Source organism: Hypomesus nipponensis, chromosome 23 (assembly GCF_054491055.1).
Source record: "Hypomesus nipponensis isolate SF chromosome 23, ASM5449105v1, whole genome shotgun sequence".
In the NCBI taxonomy this organism is placed as follows: domain Eukaryota; kingdom Metazoa; phylum Chordata; class Actinopteri; order Osmeriformes; family Osmeridae; genus Hypomesus; species Hypomesus nipponensis.
The window spans coordinates 1,273,816-1,291,553 of record NC_140383.1 but is presented as its reverse complement, the minus strand read 5'-3'; the positions used below and the strand labels follow the sequence as shown (position 1 = coordinate 1,291,553).

Below are 17,738 nucleotides of genomic sequence, written 5' to 3'. Positions count from 1 at the left end.
GAATGCTGAGGCTGTATTTTGCCTTAATAGGACATGTATGCGAGAGAGAGAGACAGAGAGAGAGACAGAGAGAGAGAGAGAGAGAGAGTAGGAGAGGGAGAGGGGGATATTGTGTGTTTGAGAGAGACAGGAGAGAGGACATTCCACACAAGTGAGATTGAGCAGACTAACATTCCCCTCCCTCTTCTCACAGTTGTTTATAGTCACTCATCCCCAAGAGTCCCTAGCAGGCTGGAACAGCCTTGGTTACATAATGTGAGGTAGTGGAGGGGTCTATTTTGGTGTGTGTGTATGTGTGTGGGGGGGGGGGTAACCGGACATAGTCCCTGTGAGAACCGCTGGGTCAAAGGTCACGTAGGGACGCTGGAGGACCCGGGGTCTTCTCATTGCAGGACGCTCACTCCCTCCTCTCAGAATTCCTTCCCTCTGGAATGTTTCCATGGTAACCCCTGGGGACAGGCGGTCCAGGGGCCACACCCCCTCCCACAGCAGTGTTTACATCTCACTGCTGAGCATGCACACACACACATGCCTGGATGAGTTTGTGTGAGGGTGTGTGACTGTGTGTGGGTGTGTGTGGGTGTGGGGGGGTTCTAAAGCTTCTAAAGGTGCATTACTGGAAAGTAAATTGGCTGTGGTTTGAGTAACATGTTTCCACAAGCTGAAGATGTGAGTGTGGAGGTCCTCAGTGCTGTCTGGATGAACACATCATCTGAGGTGTGGAGCTCACCTCAGCATGTTCACAAGGATGGGTTTATTGGTGGACGTCACGGTACGCGTCTGTTGGAGTTTGTTTGTGCACACTTCTCACACCTGTGTGTGTATGTGCGTCTGCTGGCTCTGCACACACTGCTAACTATCTCCCATGGCAGTCCACATCCAAACAAATTCCAGGATCCTTTTGTATATCAAGCGTCACATTCTCCACATTGCCTGGTGATGAAAGCAGTGACTCTTAGACCCTCCTGCAGTTGGCTGTGAGGACGCCCTCAGGGTGAGGCGACCAGAAATGCCTTTTTTGGTCTGTAGACACGGTGGACTCAAGGGGGATTTCTGTTACTGCTAAAAACATCTGTCCGCTCTCTCATAAACAGTTCTGTTTGTCCGTTAACAAACAGTGTTCACTATATTGTAAGTGATAAATGCTTGAAAAGGTGATACACAGGTAATATTTCAGTTTTTTTGGAGCTCAGTTGATATTTTTAAAAGGCAATATTTATGTCTCTGTTACAAGTTGTTTCAAACTTTCCTGGTTTACACCACACTTGCAGTTCTCTTGGCAGCCAAAAGGGGGCGTACACACAGTATACATTAACTCCCTTGTTCCAACCCTCCAAATCTCTCTCTCTCTCAGGTCTTTGTGTCTTTCTGTTCTCTCACTTCCACTTGCAAATAACAAGAACAAGTCAGACAAACAGAGGGCTGTGTGGAGTCCTAGCTGAGCAGGCCAGGCTTCCATGATGGGATCCCTCTGTTCCACCTACCTGCCTGCTTTAAGGAATTTTCATTGGGGCATAAATCTGCAGCCCGGGGCAAGGCATGTGAAAATGCTTTAAAAACGTCGAGGTTTTTAAAAATGTGTTTCATACTCAGCAAATTAGGCTTTCAGAATATGATTTAGGGGTATATAGCCTGCAATTGTGCGTTTACGGAGCCGTTTAACCCCCCCTCTTTCTACATGAAATGGAGTGGTGTGCAGCTTCAAGCGGATCTCAAATGAGTTTGGATGTATCAGCTCAGAGGGAGTATAATCACATAGGAGCCAGTCTAAAACAACACGGGGCTCCTGGATGCACAGGAATGAGCTTTGACTGCACACTTTGTACTGTTCCACTCCAGCCAAGCACGTGGAATACAACCAGAGATGCAAAAGTACACATATTCTTCACTGAAGTTGAAGTACAGATACTCATTTTTAAAAAGATTCTGGTAAAAGTACTGACTACACTTTTTCACTCAAGTTAAAGTAAAGAAGTGTAGGCTATGACAAATACTAAAGTAAAAAGTAGCCATTACTACTACCTGTTGGACCTCACATTATACAATAATACACTATTGATAATAGCATTCGCCTGGAGTACTTATTGACAGACAATATAGAAAATATTTTTTCAACCTGTTCAAACTGTTTATTTTTATACATTTATTTTCACACACACCACACTTTGTTTTTAATTAACTTTTTTACGTTTGTTTTTGTTATTCTAATGTTTTGTCAAACCTTTTTTAGGTAGAGGAGAACAGAGAAGCCTAAAATAGAGTACAGTCAAGTACAGAGTCCTCATGAAGTACTCAATGTGGAAAACGTTTTGAGTGAGAGAGGCAGAGAAGGGAGAGAGAAGGGAGAGAGAAGAGGGAGAGAGAAGGGAGAGGGAGAGGAATGGTAGCACACCCTTAGTCAGAACAGAAACACATGGATTCCTCCAGTGAACAGACAGAGACAGGCTGACCATCTCTGGCTGAGCTGCCTAGCATTGGGATGGGGTTATATTTAGCTGTGTGTCATTTCCAGGGAGCCTCTGTTTGGCTCCATCTGTGGCCGGCCCAGGGAAACTCCCTGTTCTGCACCTTTCTTCTGGGCGCTTCCCCCGGCGGGCTGTAATTTGACTTCTGTGACTCTGTGAAGGGGATGTGCTGGGTGGGAGAGGGTAGAGGGAGAGAGAGGTGGATGATGGTGGGCGGATAGGGAGTTGGGTAGGGGTGACAGAGAGATGGGGTTGCATGCACATACATCTGGTCCGCACACCACGTTCCCCCATACAGAGAAGGCCATGCAATGTTGTTCTACTGAAGCTCCATGCATTCGCTGTGCTTGTTTGTACACCTGCGTCAAATGTTTTGTTTCAACTTTCAACAAGTAGAGACGTTTTATTCATGAGAGATTCTGGGTCTTGTCTTGTGCTGCTGGTGTCCTGTGTAGGATCAGCCTACACTGTGACATTACATCCAACCTTAAGTTTTAAACACACACCCCTCATGCCAGACAACCATTTCTGCTTTCACAACTCTGCCCACAACATAGCATTGCACAATGCTATTACAGTGTTTGTCTGTTTGGGTGAGGGTGTGTGTGTGTCTGCCGAAGCTACACACTTTGGCCTAGTCTCAACTCCAGTGTTTCTGGAATCACAATGCAATGTGTTCTTGTACAATTCCAAGAAATCTCCTCTTTCTCTTCTGGAGGTGCAGTCAGACCCACCAAGAACCAGTTAGTGTTTGGACACACAGTCCGTTCTCTCTCTCTCTCTCTCTCTCTCTCTCTCTCTCTCTCTCTCTCTCTCTCTCTCTCTCTCTCTCTCTCTCTCTCTCTCTCTCTCTCTCTCTCTCTCTCTCTCTCTCTCTCTCTCTCTCTCTCTCTCTCTCTCTCTCTCTCTCTCTCTCTCTCTCTCTCTCTCTCTCTCTCTCTCTCTCTCTCTCTCTCTCTCTCTCTCTCTCTCTCTCTCTCTGTGGTTCAGTCTCTAGTTGTGGAGGTGGCTGCCTCTGCTACAGACTGTCATTTCCCCTCTGGCTTGCAAAAGTAACCTAAATACAACTTTAGAAGCAGCACTAAAGCTACATTTCACAACAGAGCTTGCAGAACACTTCACACTAATTGGACAGGGAGCCGGAGTACTGTAGAAGGGAAGCATGTCATAGTCATGTGTTCACCTGGAGGGCTTTCTTCCTGAGTGTTTGCATCATGGTGTGTGTGTGTGTGTGATTTCGTTCTGAAGCTAGCCAGACACACTAGCGTATGACATCATGGATTCCTCTGGGTCAAGTCAGGCCCCTTATAAATGAACAATGTTATTGGCCCACCTCTCCTTCCCTCCTCTCTCTCCCTTTCCTCTTCCCTCTGTTTCGTCCTTCCTCCTCTCCCTCCCTCCTTTTTTCTCCTCCCGTCTCTTCCTCCCCCCCTCCTCTCGTTCTTGCCTGCTCCCCTCTCTTGCTCCTCCCCCCTCCCCTCTCGTGGCTGTATATGGTGGTGATGGAGTGTGCGGTAGCAGATAGCCTCTCTCTGTCTCCTGGCTAATGGAAGAGAAGTGACATCTGAGTAAATATTGACCTCTGTGATGTTGGAGGTTCCCACACAGCTGAGACGTGTCCAAGCTCATGCTTGGATGATTTCACAACCAACTAATTATAGACATTGATAATCTGCTCTCAGGCATCTACAGTCTCACCTGAGCCAGAGGGTTAAACCATAGCCCTGGACCGAGGTTAGAAAAGATGTGTGCGCTCACCTTCTCTCTCTCTGTCTGTCTCTTGTAGGCACCGGGACACGACATCCCTCTGAAGCATGTAGAGAACACGGTAAGTGTGAAACAATGTGTGGGTGTACAAGAGGATTTAACTCAAGGTTGTTTCAGGCAACCTGGAACTTAGAGCACATTAGAGCTGTTTATTTTAAATTCAGGTTTGGGATGATCTAGATGCTGGCTGTGCACAGTCCTCTGCCCACCCAGGCAGAAAAGGTTCTCAAGTACACTTACAAAGTCCAAGTCCAGACAAACTTCCACTGGGCCTAGACAGCAGGGCGGTCCAGTTCAGTTGAGTCAGAGCTGGAAATAAGACCAGGGTTTTCACATGTCTGTGACGTTGAGATGGAATATTGTGTCGTTTCTGGACGAGCTGGAACGACCTTGACATGTTCTAGTCATGCTGTTCTCCGTCTGTTGGATCGCATGATTACTTCACATTCTACACACACACACACACACACATACACATGTTGACCAACTTGTACTGTATATTTTCATAGTAAAAACAAAATTTGACACACAAATGTGTCATAACAAAGCAAATACACCCACTCCTGCACAGTCAATCATGAACTGGAATTTCAAACACACACACACACCTACATAAATACATACAGACAGCTGCATATGAATGAGTAACTGTAAAGTGATGAAGTGTCCTTTGCTAAGACCACATAGACTCTCAGTCCCTCTTCAACTGAATTCCATAAGAGGGTGCATCACTGACCATACAACCTCTAGGGACACACACACAAACACGAAGGCATAGAACCAACCAACCACACACACACACACACACACTGAATCATAAAACCAACCACAAACACACACACACTAAAGTCAGTCATGTCTTTTACTACTCCAGTAACTGTTACTATTATGGCTTGTATTTTGTGGGTTTCTATGTATCCAGTCGTAAGTGTGTGTTTGTCTAATACGTCTCCCAATGGAAACAAATCCCTCATTGGTCCTGTGTAGTGAGCACAGGCTGACAGTGACACATATCCTGTGGGTTCTGACTGGTTCTTATTTAGAAGAAGCAGTCAGAGAAAGAGAACCGATCCTGTTACACCCTGGGAGCTACGACACAAAGCCAGATACAGCCTGCATCCCAGGAGCTACGACACAACTTCAGGATGACTTGCCATGCTTGTTACGCAGTGTGGTTGTTTACATAGTAAATGTGTTGTGAGGCACGACACACACACACACACATCCCTACACTAACACAAGCCCTCACCCCGCCCCTTAACCCTTCCTCGGCCTCCCCTCTCACTCCATCGTTTCAGGACGATCTACCACAGGAAGTGCTTCAGTGGGATTTTGGCCCACAGTGAGCTATATTAAACCCAGCATGCCAGCGGTTCAAATCCCTGGATCAGCCTGTGAATCCTGGCCATCTGATGACCTCAGGGCTGGGTGAGCATGCTCCATGCACAGTGTGAAGCAGGCTGAGCTTGCTGCTCATCATGGGAGACCTGTCTTGCTTAGGGGGGATGCAATCCATCTTCTGAGGGGGAATGTGTGTTGCGTGTGTGTAGCGTGTGTAGTAAAGGGAGAATGTACCAATGTGCTTGTTTGTGCATGTGTTGGTGTGTGTATTAGACAGAAAGTGAATACAAGAAAGAAAGAAGGCGGTGCTTCACCCTGCTCCATCATAGCAGCTTGTGTCCTGCTCCACCCTGCTCCATCATAGCAGCTTGTGTCCTGCTCCACCCTGCTCCATCATAGCAGCTTGTGTCCTGCTCCACCCTGCTCCATCATAGCAGCTTGTGTCCTGCTCCACCCTGCTCCATCATAGCAGCTTGTGTCCTGCTGCACCCTGCTCCATCATAGGAGCTTGTGTCCTGCTCCACCCTGCTCCATCATAGCAGCTTGTGTCCTGCTGCACCCTGCTCCATCATAGCAGCTTGTGTCCTGCTGCACCCTGCTCCATCATAGCAGCTTGTGTCCTGCTGCACCCTGCTCCATCATAGCAGCTTGTGTCCTGCTGCACCCTGCTCCATCATAGCAGCTTGTGTCCTGCTGCACCCTGCTCCATCATAGCAGCTTGTGTCCTGCTGCACCCTGCTCCACCCTGAAGCTTGGCCAGGAGCCTGGCTGCACGCCTGCACCCACAATAGCAGGGGTGGCGAGGCCAGTGCATTATGGGAAGTGTAGTTCAGGACAGCTTGTTACACAGCCCCCAGGCTGGATCATGTTCGTCAGGACTGCGGTTTCCGTGACGTCTCTCCGGTAACCATGCCTCTCTCTGCCTCCCAGCTCAGAGGAGGGCAGAGTCATGAGACTGCATGTGGCTCTCTGCCCTCACCAACAGTTTCAAGTTTGATTTTTAGTTTTTAATGATTCTCGTATTCCCATATGCTTGTTATTCTGCTGATATAGCTCACTTATCCTTATATAGCTTCAACAAGCGTCTCTGTTTTGACATGGTCACCCTCAGTGTAGTCTGACAGGTATTGAAGACCTTAGATATGGCTACTGTGGACTCACTGTACGACTTGTCACTTTTGAGGCTCTTCTAAACTCTGCAAGTCTGAAAAAGGTGTTGCTCTGCCAAGTGTCATCCTGTCTCAAGCTCTCTCTCTCTCTCACACACACACACACACAGGCACGTATCCCATTCTCCAAGTCTATGCCCACTAAACTGGAAAGCTACTGTAGACTGGGAAGGGTTAAGCAGCGTGTGTCTAAAGAGTCAGATGATGTGTGTGTACGTGTTTGCATGGCCCTTGGGGCGAGAGAGAGCCATCTGAGATCCCCGCAAAGAGAGAGGAAAGAGAGGGAGGGGGGCCTAGATGAATCAGAGGGGGGAAAGATAACGAGATGGAGAGGACAGAGAGGGAGGGCTAGACAGAAGTAGGGAGGACGACAGAATGAGTGCTTGAGGAACGGACGGGGAAGAGAAAGACGGAGGGAGGGAGGGAGGGAGAGGGAGTGAGAGGGAGGGGGTACAGTCCCGAAGGCAGGGAGCAGGCAGGGAACGGGCTGGCTGGACTGGAGTCGTCTCTGGAAGTCGGAGGCATGTGGCACCCCGTAAGACGCTGCGGCCCGAAATAGCGGCAACTTTTTTCGTTTTTCTTTCTTTCTTCTCCTTTTCCTGAAACCGAAACGAGGGCATTTTTTGGAGAGGAATACTCACAGAAACAGAGAGAAGTAGAGAGAGGGAGAGATGAACCGAAGTGGCTCTTTAAGAAGAAGTCTCTCGTCTCTCAGGGGGGCCTGGCGATGGAGCACGGGATACCTGTTCAGGAAGGTAGGAGCGAGGCATGAGGGCTGGGGGGAGGGATGAGGGCTGGGGGGGGGATGAGTGCTGTGATAGGTGTGCTTGGTGACAATGGGTGGCCTGAGAGGGTAACAGAGTTGCTGCTGGGAAACGTTCTGCCTCGTCTTTTGTTGTTTCTCCTTTCCGTTCGTTCTCTCGACAAAAACGAACGACCCCCCTACCCTCCACCCTGCTCTTCTCAGTCCTTCACCCTCCCTCCCTCCCTCCAGCTCTCTGCTGGTTAATTTGTAAGGCCTGCTCGTAAAGCCCTCCACGTCCAGATGTTTTTGATCAAGGACAGGCCTGAGACCCCCCACTCATGCCCCCCCCCCTCCCCCGCCTCCCATCAAACTCCAATCTCCCCACATACCCCTGCCCACTAACCCCTCCCCCCATCCCCTGCCTGGTTCTTAGTCATGGGGAGTCATGATGGGGGTGGGGGGCCTGAGGGTATCCCTGCTTGGATGCTGTCTGGACATTTGTGGTGTTTGTGTGTGAGAGAAACATACCTCACACAATCCTATTATAAACATCCGCTTTGGTAGAATGTTTGAACATAGCTCCGCACAAAACGTGTTTTGTGTGTATTTGCATCATGTATTCTTATCCACTCTGAGAGCTCTCCGTTGAGAGAGGGTTTTATGAACGGGCTGTGAATTGGAATCACAGTGGAGCAGATGTATTTCAGTTGCTGAGAAAACTAAAAGAAAGCCACTCCAACCACATTGAAGGCCCTCTTTTACAATCACAGCTTCATGGCCCAGATTTTGCTAACCCAGATGGTACCCCTGTTTTGTTGGTATATCGTGGCTCCCACACTGCACACATACAGTTTTGAGACTAATTATTGGCAAAACTATTCCTCTGCCATCTTTCAAGCTTCTGTGCAAGCTCTTGTAGTGACTGTACGACCGCGACAGTGTGTTTGTTGTTGGAGGACCTTGTTGTTGTTCTCGGAGAGACGTTCTTTCTCGGAGAGACCGGAGGAAGGTCTGTGGACGTTTTGATGGGACTGAAACTGAGACCCGTTTGAAGAGCCTGAGGCATGAAGGACCCTCCAAGGCGACTCTGCTCGTCTGAAACGGTCGCTGCGACATGTTGAAACGTTTACGGCGAGACGCAGATGTCGCTTACTGAGGAGCTTGGTGTCGCTCCGCTCGGCCTTCGCCACATGTGGGACTTTGTAGAAGTTGTAAAATAAGGAAAAGCCCCATGGGAGACGGATAGGAGTTGTCAAAACAAATTGCCTCTGTAGGGCACTAATGACAGGAGAGGGAGACAGACTTAGAGAGAGACAGGAGGGCGTGTTTCACGTGTGAAAGATGAGGCGTTGTGTGATGCCTGTGCTTGTATTTCAAAGAAAGAAGACTGCAGCGTGGGTACATGAATGTGACGAGGCCAACAGTTGTGTGTCACGGTGTGTGTGTTGTAAAGGACTTGTGAGAGGCCGGGGCATAGTGGTCTTGGCTGTGGTTGTTAGACAGACTGATGTAATGGATGATGATGGATAACAGGTCTTTGGGCTCATGTGACCTCTCCAACACCCCCCACGCATGGGGGGTAATGGACCAGTCCTGGTGACCTGTGATCTCTCGTGGAGCCCATCCAGAGGGAGTGAAGTCAAAGTGGAGCCAGTGGAATTCAAACAAACTCAATCACACTGGATTCCCCTCCCCCAGTGGTGCTCACTGGAGGGGTGCAGGGTATGGCAGGCTCTGGAGAGACTCTTAAAGTACAGCTGTAAAGACTCCATAAGTATAAGCTGTGTTGTCTGTGTGAACACGATTCAGAATAAACGTTTTATAAATAGGCCCGTTTGCTTCAGAGTTCCGGCCATAACCATGTGGTCAAACCAAGACAATGAGGGAGAGAGTCACTGAAGAGCTGGGACACATTAGGCCTCTCTGGTAACGTTAATTAAACATCCAGCCATGTCAGTTCCCAGCATACTCGTACTGACAATATCTCTTTCGTATGCTGTGTGACGTACTTGTGATATCTTTTAATTCCTTGTGACAGTTGGACTAACGGGCATGTCGGTGCTTTGGCAAACTTTTAAGACCATGGCTTCTGATAAAATCAATGAGTGACTGATCTCGTCTTCATAACCTAAGGATCTGTCTTGTTTGTTTCAGGGCTCGACAAAGTCCTCCAAAAGCATGGAGTCTCGACGCAGACCATCAAGGTAAGACCTCTCTTCTCTCCTCTCTTTCACCATGTTCTCCTCTGTCGAGGGGTCCAGTCCTTCCCCATCTGCAGGTGGACCTCGTGTCTCCAGTCCAACCCTGGAGAAACACGTCCTCTCTGGGACCCCATAAGTGGTTTGGATTTCTGCCTTGTTTCCGTCCAGTACTGAGTGGAGCAGTGAAGAGATGAAAGTGGGCCTTTATGGCTGGGCTGGGAGCTGGCTTTACTGCCCCGGCCTTCCATAGCTCATCCCCTCACAACAGGGAGCCAGACATCACCAGATCCTTACTGACAACTCAGAAATTGTTCGCATGAAATGAGCCAAGGACTTGTGGTCCGTGTTCATTTATTAGGCCTTGTTGGTGAGGCTCTGTGGACCACTATTGTTGCAGTGAGGGAGTTTTTTCTGAGGTACAAAACTCTTTTGTTTCCTTGCCTGAAGTGTGTTAATGTCACAGGGGGACTAAATCCTTTTATTACATCTTTCCAAAGAGGTTTTGCGGAATTTCAAAAGTAATTGTTACAAGATTCCAATACAATGTATTTCCTTACAATGCAAGGCAAACATTAAGTGTCAGATGTAGATTCAGAACAGTTGCATGATGCAATCATCTGTTAGCTCATTCACATACTGTAACGTTATGATGGTTTGCCATACAATACCATAGGCACATCTTTGACTACTTACAGTAGTTTAATATCACTCTGTAACTGAAGCACCCAATATTCAACGCAATCTCACGGTGTTCGAAACACGGAAAGCAAACAACTATGGGCTGCATAGCGATAACAGATGGATGTATTTCAGATGTGGTTTGTTCAAATGAGAACATCAGGCAGTCAGTGATAGGGGGGGCAATTGAGCGCGAGGAGATAGCTGCTCTCCACTGAAGCTGATCAGCTATCTGTTCATGTGGGATGTCAGTGGAAGCAGGCTGGACGCAGTGCTATTGCTGTATCTGGAGTCTCAAAACATACATCGGTTTGTAGCACTGTAGCATAACTAACATAATTAAAAACCTTGCCAAAAGATATTTGAATATTCAAATCAAATATATGATTTCATACTACATGCATTACATTACATTTATTCATTTAGCAGACGCTTAATGGCGTCTCAGTGGCCTGTCGCTACAGCAGTCAGCTCTTCTAATAATCCTCCACTGTGTTCTCCGCCTCCGGTCCAGCTTTCATGCCCAAGACATGTTGTGCGTCTCTCATAGTCTACCGATCCTGTCTGTAGCTCTTCCCCCAGTTCCATTCGAACTTAACTGTACAACATGTCCACGCAGTAGCTTCAGACCGGACCGATGGATCGTGTCTGCACCCTCAAAGTGCAGCTAACAAACTACCTAGCTCTAACTGCTGAACAGCCTTACAACTAAATCAAGCCCATCATCCCTCCTAATAAACATGAACCCAGCTCAATTTCTGTTAGCAGCTCGGAAAACGGTGAAAAGAAAGGATTGTTTCGCTTTTCAAGTAACTACTACTAGCTATTTACTGCGTCTTGGACTAGCTAGCTAGCTCTATCGCAAATCTGACATGGTCTTAAAACTAGCTGGCTAGCAACATACGTCTTTAACAGTGTATTTAAATATGAATATGTTCATGTAGGGGGCTGTAATTTGGTATAGAGACAATATAAGATGTATCGATATCGGAGAGTTACTTACTTTTTTTGCTGCAGCAAACCGTCTTCTGAAAATTAACGGTAAAAACGTTCTCATCTCGAGGGTGGACGATAATGGAGCCCCGAACGTTGGAGATTTAGAGTGGACGATACAGTAATGGGTCCCCTCACACTAGCTAGCTCGTCTATAGCTCCAATTTCTGTGACTTTTCTGGATGACTAGAACACAGTGGAGCCAACTTCTGTTTTACAATACACTACAGACGTTAATGCTAGCGCTACCGGTACTTATGGTTTTGTAATTAAAGCTAGCTAATTACTACTAAACTGAACCAGATTTGTCAAGTTGTTGCTTGCTCTAAACTAAGACCAAACCCCGGGTTGTTACGACGACGCTGTGACGTTTTAGACTTTGGTCAGCTAGCTAACGTTAGCGGCCACTTTTCGCCACAAAAACTGAATAAAAATGAATTGGTCCACAAAGGAGGACAAAAGGGTCAAAAAGGAGGTCAATCCCATCAACATTTGTAATTTTAATACAAAACCAATACTTCAATACAAGTGCACTGGTTTTCTGCTGTCTTTGGTGAGACAAGTTTAGTTAAAAGATAAATAAGAAAATAAGACAGTACTATTCACCAAACTGTTCGGAGCAAAAAATGATGTTAAAAAAGAGTGCCCGGCCGAATTAGCATTATCCTTGTGCAGTTGCTAGCGCAGGCATGCCGCTCTAAAGCCCTTTTCCCCCGACTACTAATGTCTATATCACTGCAACAGAGCCTACAGAAGGTATGATATTGATCTTTGCTGCACTTAGTGGCAAAGTAGAGTTCTGAACTCCACGTAGGTTTGAAGGAGGTCTTTCTTTTTGGCACTAAAGCCCACGCGAGTGGTAAATTACGACGGTGGGCAGGAAGGGTCAAAACAGAGGACAAAAGGGCGAAAAGGAGGACACGCAACAGCAGTCCGGACAAAAGGCTGGAAAACTGGACTGTCCGGCTGAAATCAGGACGTCTGGTCACCCTACCAAAGTAGCAGGGTTGGACAAGTGGAAATTAAGTGATGTTTGTACAGAGTAGCACAAATCGGATTTGCGGTATATTTATATAATAAAACACGGGTTTGGGCTAGTATTACTTGTGATGAATATGTTTTGGTGAGCAGGGCAATGTTCTAGTGGTGCCAGATGTGGACGTGTTTGCTCTGCAAAGCTGCTGTGTTCCCAGGGACAATCAGACAGGATGAGCAATTTTCTCAGAAAGTATACACAGCATTGACACATGTGGGAAATATTCTCCAGACGTTTGTTCTCCCATAAGCCTGGTGATATGGGGACCAGTCTAGACACCTCTCCCTCTCTCTCTTCCTCTCTCTCCATCTCGTTTAATATCTCTCAAGAATTCTTTCCCATCATTGTCTTAACATCTCCCACTAGGCCGTCTCCAGCTCTTCTCATCTTTTCTTCTCATCCATCTTTAATTCCCTCACTCTGGCCCTCCTTCTACCTCTCCCTCCCTCCTTCTAGCCCTCCCTCCTTCTAGCCCTCTCTCCTTCTAGCCCTCCCTCCTTCTAGCCCTCCCTCCTTCTAGCCCTCCCTCCTTCTAGCTCTCCCTCCCTCCTTCTAGCCCTCCCTCCTTCCAGCCCTCCCTCCCTCCTTCTAGCCCTCCCTCCTTCCAGCCCTCCCTCCCTCCCTCCTTCTAGCCCTCCCTCCTTCTAGCTCTCCCTCCCTCCTTCTAGCCCTCCCTCCTTCCAGCCCTCCCTCCCTCCTTCTAGCCCTCCCTCCTTCTAGCCCTCCCTCCCTCCCTCCTTCTAGCCCTCCCTCCTTCTAGCTCTCCCTCCCTCCTTCTAGCCCTCCCTCCTTCCAGCCCTCCCTCCTTCCAGCCCTCCCTCCTTCTAGCCCTCCCTCCTTCTAGCCCTCCCTCCTTCCAGCCCTCCCTCCCTCCTTCTAGCCCTCCCTCCTTCCAGCCCTCCCTCCCTCCTTCTAGCCCTCCCTCCTTCCAGCCCTCCCTCCCTCCTTCCAGCCCTCCCTCCTTCCAGCCCTCCCTCCTTCCAGCCCTCCCTCCCTCCCTCCCTCCCTCTGTGGTTCTGCTAATCAAGGTCCAGACACACCACAGTGGGTACAGCCTGCGGTTTCTCCCTCCGTTCTGTAGGTGGGGTGTTTGCCGTCTCTCTCCTCTCACCCTCTCTCATTCCTCCAGAATGACCCAAATACTTTGTTTTGGTCTGCGTGGTGCACACTCGTGGAATGCAGGATATTTTCATATCTCGTTTGTTTATCCAGTGAATCAATCACTGTCCACGTTGTTTTCAGTAGGAGCCGGCCCAAGTGAAACATCCAAAATGTGTTTAATGGAGTGATTTAGTGATGCCATGTCCTCTCTATCTCAAAGTTAGAATCGCCGTATTTGGAGTTTTTGGGGGGCAAAAACATTGCTGTTTATAACTGAATGGTATGTTATCATTGGTCAGTTGTTGGGCTGTATTGTTGCAGTTGGGCGTGATGGTAAACCACATCCCTCCCTTCTCAGTCCCAGAGGTCTCCTCTCTCTGCCCTGCCTCTGTGGATCTGTGTGTGTTCATCCCTGCTCCATTCATCTCCTTAACTCACTCTTTCATGAGTTATATTGGACATGGAATATGGAATATGTTGGAATAAACCTTATTAGATATGTTAGAATCTCTCATCTTGTTTTTTTCTCCAAACGTAATCCACACTATAAATGAGTTCCTGACCCTGTGTTCCTCTGTAGGTCTCTGAGTGTCCTGCAGGCCCTGGAGGAGAACTACGAGGTCGACCTGGTATACATCACAGAGAGGATCATCTCCGTCTCCTTCCCCTCGTCCGTGGAGGAGCAGAGCTACGCTGCAAACCTGCGGGAGGTGGCCTCCATGCTTCGCTCCAAACACGGAGACAACTACCTGGTGAGACACGGCAACCTCGCCAGCTTAGCGTGTGTTCTCATGCTCACATGCATGACCCGTAAAGACACACACACACACACACACACACACACTCATGCCTTGCTTGTTTTGTGTCCTCTCCAGCTCTTCAATCTCAGTGAGAAGCGATCTGACATCAGCCAGCTGAACCCAAAAGTAAGTTCTACAGTTTTAAACTTATGTCTGGCCCTCCTCTCTTTTTCTCTCCTCCTCTCCTCCCCTTCCCTTCTCTCTTCTTCTGTCCTCTCCTCATCCTCTCCTCTTGTCGTCTCCACATTTCATCGGCACTATCCCTGTTCTCTCTCCTCTCCCCTCACAGTAACCAGACACTATAAATGAAATACGAGCACAGGACCAGACCGCAGTTTAAACGTCACCTGACCGCTTGTCTTCCTCCCCCTGACCTCTCTCCAGGTGCTGGACTTCGGCTGGCCGGACCACCATGCTCCTGCCCTGGATAAGATCTGCAGCATCTGTAAGGCCATGGACACCTGGCTGAGTGCAGACAGCCACAACGTGGTGGTCATACACAACAAGGTGTGTGACAGCAGCGCCTGGACGTCAGAGCCTCTGACCGATGCAGGGCAGTTGATGTTTTCATTTAGCAGACACTTAAATCCTAAGCATTGCACAGAGGGGGATTTGAACTTGTGATCTCTGAGACTGCTGTCAAATGCTCTACCACTAAGCTGTACCTATTTGGGTAGTATGTCTGGTACCTGGTACCTGTAGCTGTTGTCAATGATTGATCTGTGTGGGTCTCACAGGCTGTGGGGTGGTCTGTCATGCTGCTGTTAAGTGTGTGAGTGGTGCTGTGCTGGGGCACCTGGTTTTAGAGAGGAGGCTGTGTGTGGAAACAGCAGGTGGCGTTCTCCAGCTGTGCTCTCCTCTATACCAACGTGTCTGTCAGGGAGAAATGTGGAGATATGGAGAGAGAGAGAGTGGCTGGGAGAGAGAGAGAGAGAGAGAGAGAGAGAGGGGGGGGAGAGTGGCTGGGAGAGAGAGAGAGAGAGAGAGAGAGAGGGGGAGAGTGGCTGGGGGAGAGAGAGAGAGAGGGGGGAGAGTGGCTGGGGGAGAGAGAGAGAGAGAGGGGGGGGAGAGTGGCTGGGAGAGAGAGAGAGGGGGGGAGAGTGGCTGGGAGAGAGAGAGAGAGAGAGAGAGAGAGAGAGAGAGAGAGAGAGGGGGGGGGGGGGGAGTGGCTGGGAGAGAGAGAGAGAGAGAGAGAGGGGGGAGAGTGGCTGGGGGAGAGAGAGAGAGAGGGGGGAGAGTGGCTGGGGGAGAGAGAGAGAGAGAGAGAGAGAGAAAGAGACAGAGAGAGAGAGAAAGTGGCTGGGAGAGAGAGAGAGAGGGGGGAGAGTGGCTGGGGGAGAGAGAGAGAGAGAGAGAGAGAGAGAGAGAGAGACAGAGACAGAGAGAGAGAGATGGATAAAGACTGTGTCTTTCATAGCTGAAAGTAAACACATGAATATCACATGGGAAAAAGTAAAATGATTTCATCAATACCACAAACTCGTTGAGGTTTCTCAAACGATCTGCAGTAGTTGATTTTACATCTTAAGCTTTAGAAGACATTTTAAGTATCACCCTGCTGACCTGCGCTCATGCAAACACAGGAAACGACCATAAGGAGTTCCCTCCCTCCCTCCTCTCTCTCTTCGTCCAAAAACTTTCCCACCAAGAGGGAGCAAACAGAGCGTTGCTATAGCGACCACAGTTATGATTTGTTCCTGTCGAGTGTCGGGTTGGAGTCATGTTCTCCCAGGGTACTGAGTAGAGGTCATCACATCAGCACAGGCTGCTAAATGGGCCTTTCTGTACAGTACTTACAGTTTAAACCTAAAGCATCAATGTTCCCCGAGGTGCACATGATGTGTTGTTTCATTGTTTGACATCTCCTCAGTAGGGGCTTGGGGACGGGTGCTGTGTACAGGCCTGTGTATCGGACACACTGTGTTGATGGAGGACAGTAACTGAGAGCTGCCTGTTGTCGCCGTCTCTCTCCTCAGGGCAACCGAGGTAGAACCGGAGTGGTGGTGGCCGCGTACATGCACTACAGCAACATATCAGCCAGGTGGGTATAGCACTGTACACACACGCGCTCAGTCCTACGTACTCTTCAGAAGGGAAGGAGAGAGAGAGAGAGGAAGAGAAGCCTGGAGCAGTGATGGTGTGGAGAGTGTTGGGAGTAAAGCATGAGACAGGATTTGAAAAACAAGGACTTGAAAACATGAGGGGGTGTCTTGTTTTATCAGGAAGGGAGGAGGAGGCAAAATATGAGGAAACACATCCCTTGGCAGGGCAGTACACAGAAACACAGACGATAAATCACAAGAGCCATGTTATCAGATGCCAGTCTTTCCTCCTGGTGGGTTAACTGTGCACTGACCGCTTCTGACAACAAACTATACCACAGTGCATTTGCTCCGACCGTGATAAAATCACATGAAAGAAGCTTTGGCTAACTGTTCACTTCCTAGGTAGATCAGAAAGCAGTTAGATGGAATGAGATGGGATGGACAGTTCCAGTTTGAGCCTGATGGTGTGTGTCAAGGTGTGTGTTCTGACCGTGTGTGTGTGTTGCAGTGCTGACCAGGCCCTGGACAGGTTTGCCATGAAGAGGTTTTATGAAGACAAAGTGCTTCCTGTGGGTCAGCCTTCACAGAAAAGGTCAGATTCTCTCCTCCTCCTCCTTCTTCCTGTTTCAGACGTCCTCGTAGCTCTCGGCTTGCCTGACGCTCCTGCCAATGTCTCTGTATGTGTTTGTTTTATTGTATGCTCCCGTTCATACTATACACACTGACATTAAACAGTTTTGTTTCGTTAAAAAAAATACCCCACCTCTACTCTCCTAATCTATTGCACTTCTACTATCTGGAGTTGTTTATAGAGGTCATGAATATGATCTCTTCTTACTGTGTTCTCAATCAAGTAGCTCCCTCTCTCATTTCCTCACTTCACCAAACACAATATGTCTTATAATCCCTGTGTTTAACCCTAATCCATGTGTTTAACCCTAATCCATGTGTTTAACCCTAATCCAGGCATCAGGATGGTGTTGCCTGTCTGCCAGGCTCAGGTGGGTTGTCTTGCCCTGTGTCAGCCCTCTGTGCTGACTGTGTCCTGCTGTGCTCCTCAGGTATGTGCAGTACTTCAGCGGGCTGCTCTCCGGACACATCAAGATCAACAACAAGCCCTTGTTCCTGCATCATGTCATCATGCATGGCATCCCCAACTTTGAGTCTAAAGGAGGTGAGTTTCTCCCTGAGACACGCGCTCATCCACTCATCAGGGTTTAACCCTGAGCCTGTTTGTGTCTTTTCCACAGGCTGTAACCCCTTTCTCAAGATCTACCAGGCCATGCAGCCTGCCTACACATCTGGAATCTAGTAAGTTTGTCCCCCCGTGCACACACTAACACACACAAACACACATACACACATACATGTGTGTGCACACATACACTCACTTCATT

At 48.5% G+C, this 17,738-nt stretch overlaps 2 protein-coding genes across 2 annotated transcripts in view; both read left to right on the top strand.

The window, feature by feature from the left end:
* Window positions 1-5,622, top strand: part of LOC146233281 (tensin-1-like) — a 55,724-nt gene extending 50,102 nt beyond the window's left edge. Inside the window, exons 5-6 of the mRNA XM_084689883.1 lie at window positions 4,252-4,293; window positions 5,531-5,622. Coding sequence (XP_084546009.1) covers window positions 4,252-4,293; window positions 5,531-5,578 — 90 coding nt within the window. The 3' untranslated portion in view covers window positions 5,579-5,622. The remainder of the gene's footprint in view (window positions 1-4,251; window positions 4,294-5,530) is intronic.
* A 1,620-nt stretch (window positions 5,623-7,242) lies between these two features.
* The window catches only part of tns1b (tensin 1b), a 57,526-nt gene continuing 47,030 nt past the window's right edge, over window positions 7,243-17,738 (top strand). The window contains exons 1-9 of the mRNA XM_084689882.1: window positions 7,243-7,497; window positions 9,642-9,691; window positions 14,077-14,248; window positions 14,372-14,422; window positions 14,681-14,803; window positions 16,273-16,337; window positions 16,850-16,933; window positions 17,403-17,515; window positions 17,592-17,652. Of these exons, the coding sequence (XP_084546008.1) occupies window positions 7,414-7,497; window positions 9,642-9,691; window positions 14,077-14,248; window positions 14,372-14,422; window positions 14,681-14,803; window positions 16,273-16,337; window positions 16,850-16,933; window positions 17,403-17,515; window positions 17,592-17,652 (803 nt within the window). The 5' untranslated portion in view covers window positions 7,243-7,413. The remainder of the gene's footprint in view (window positions 7,498-9,641; window positions 9,692-14,076; window positions 14,249-14,371; window positions 14,423-14,680; window positions 14,804-16,272; window positions 16,338-16,849; window positions 16,934-17,402; window positions 17,516-17,591; window positions 17,653-17,738) is intronic.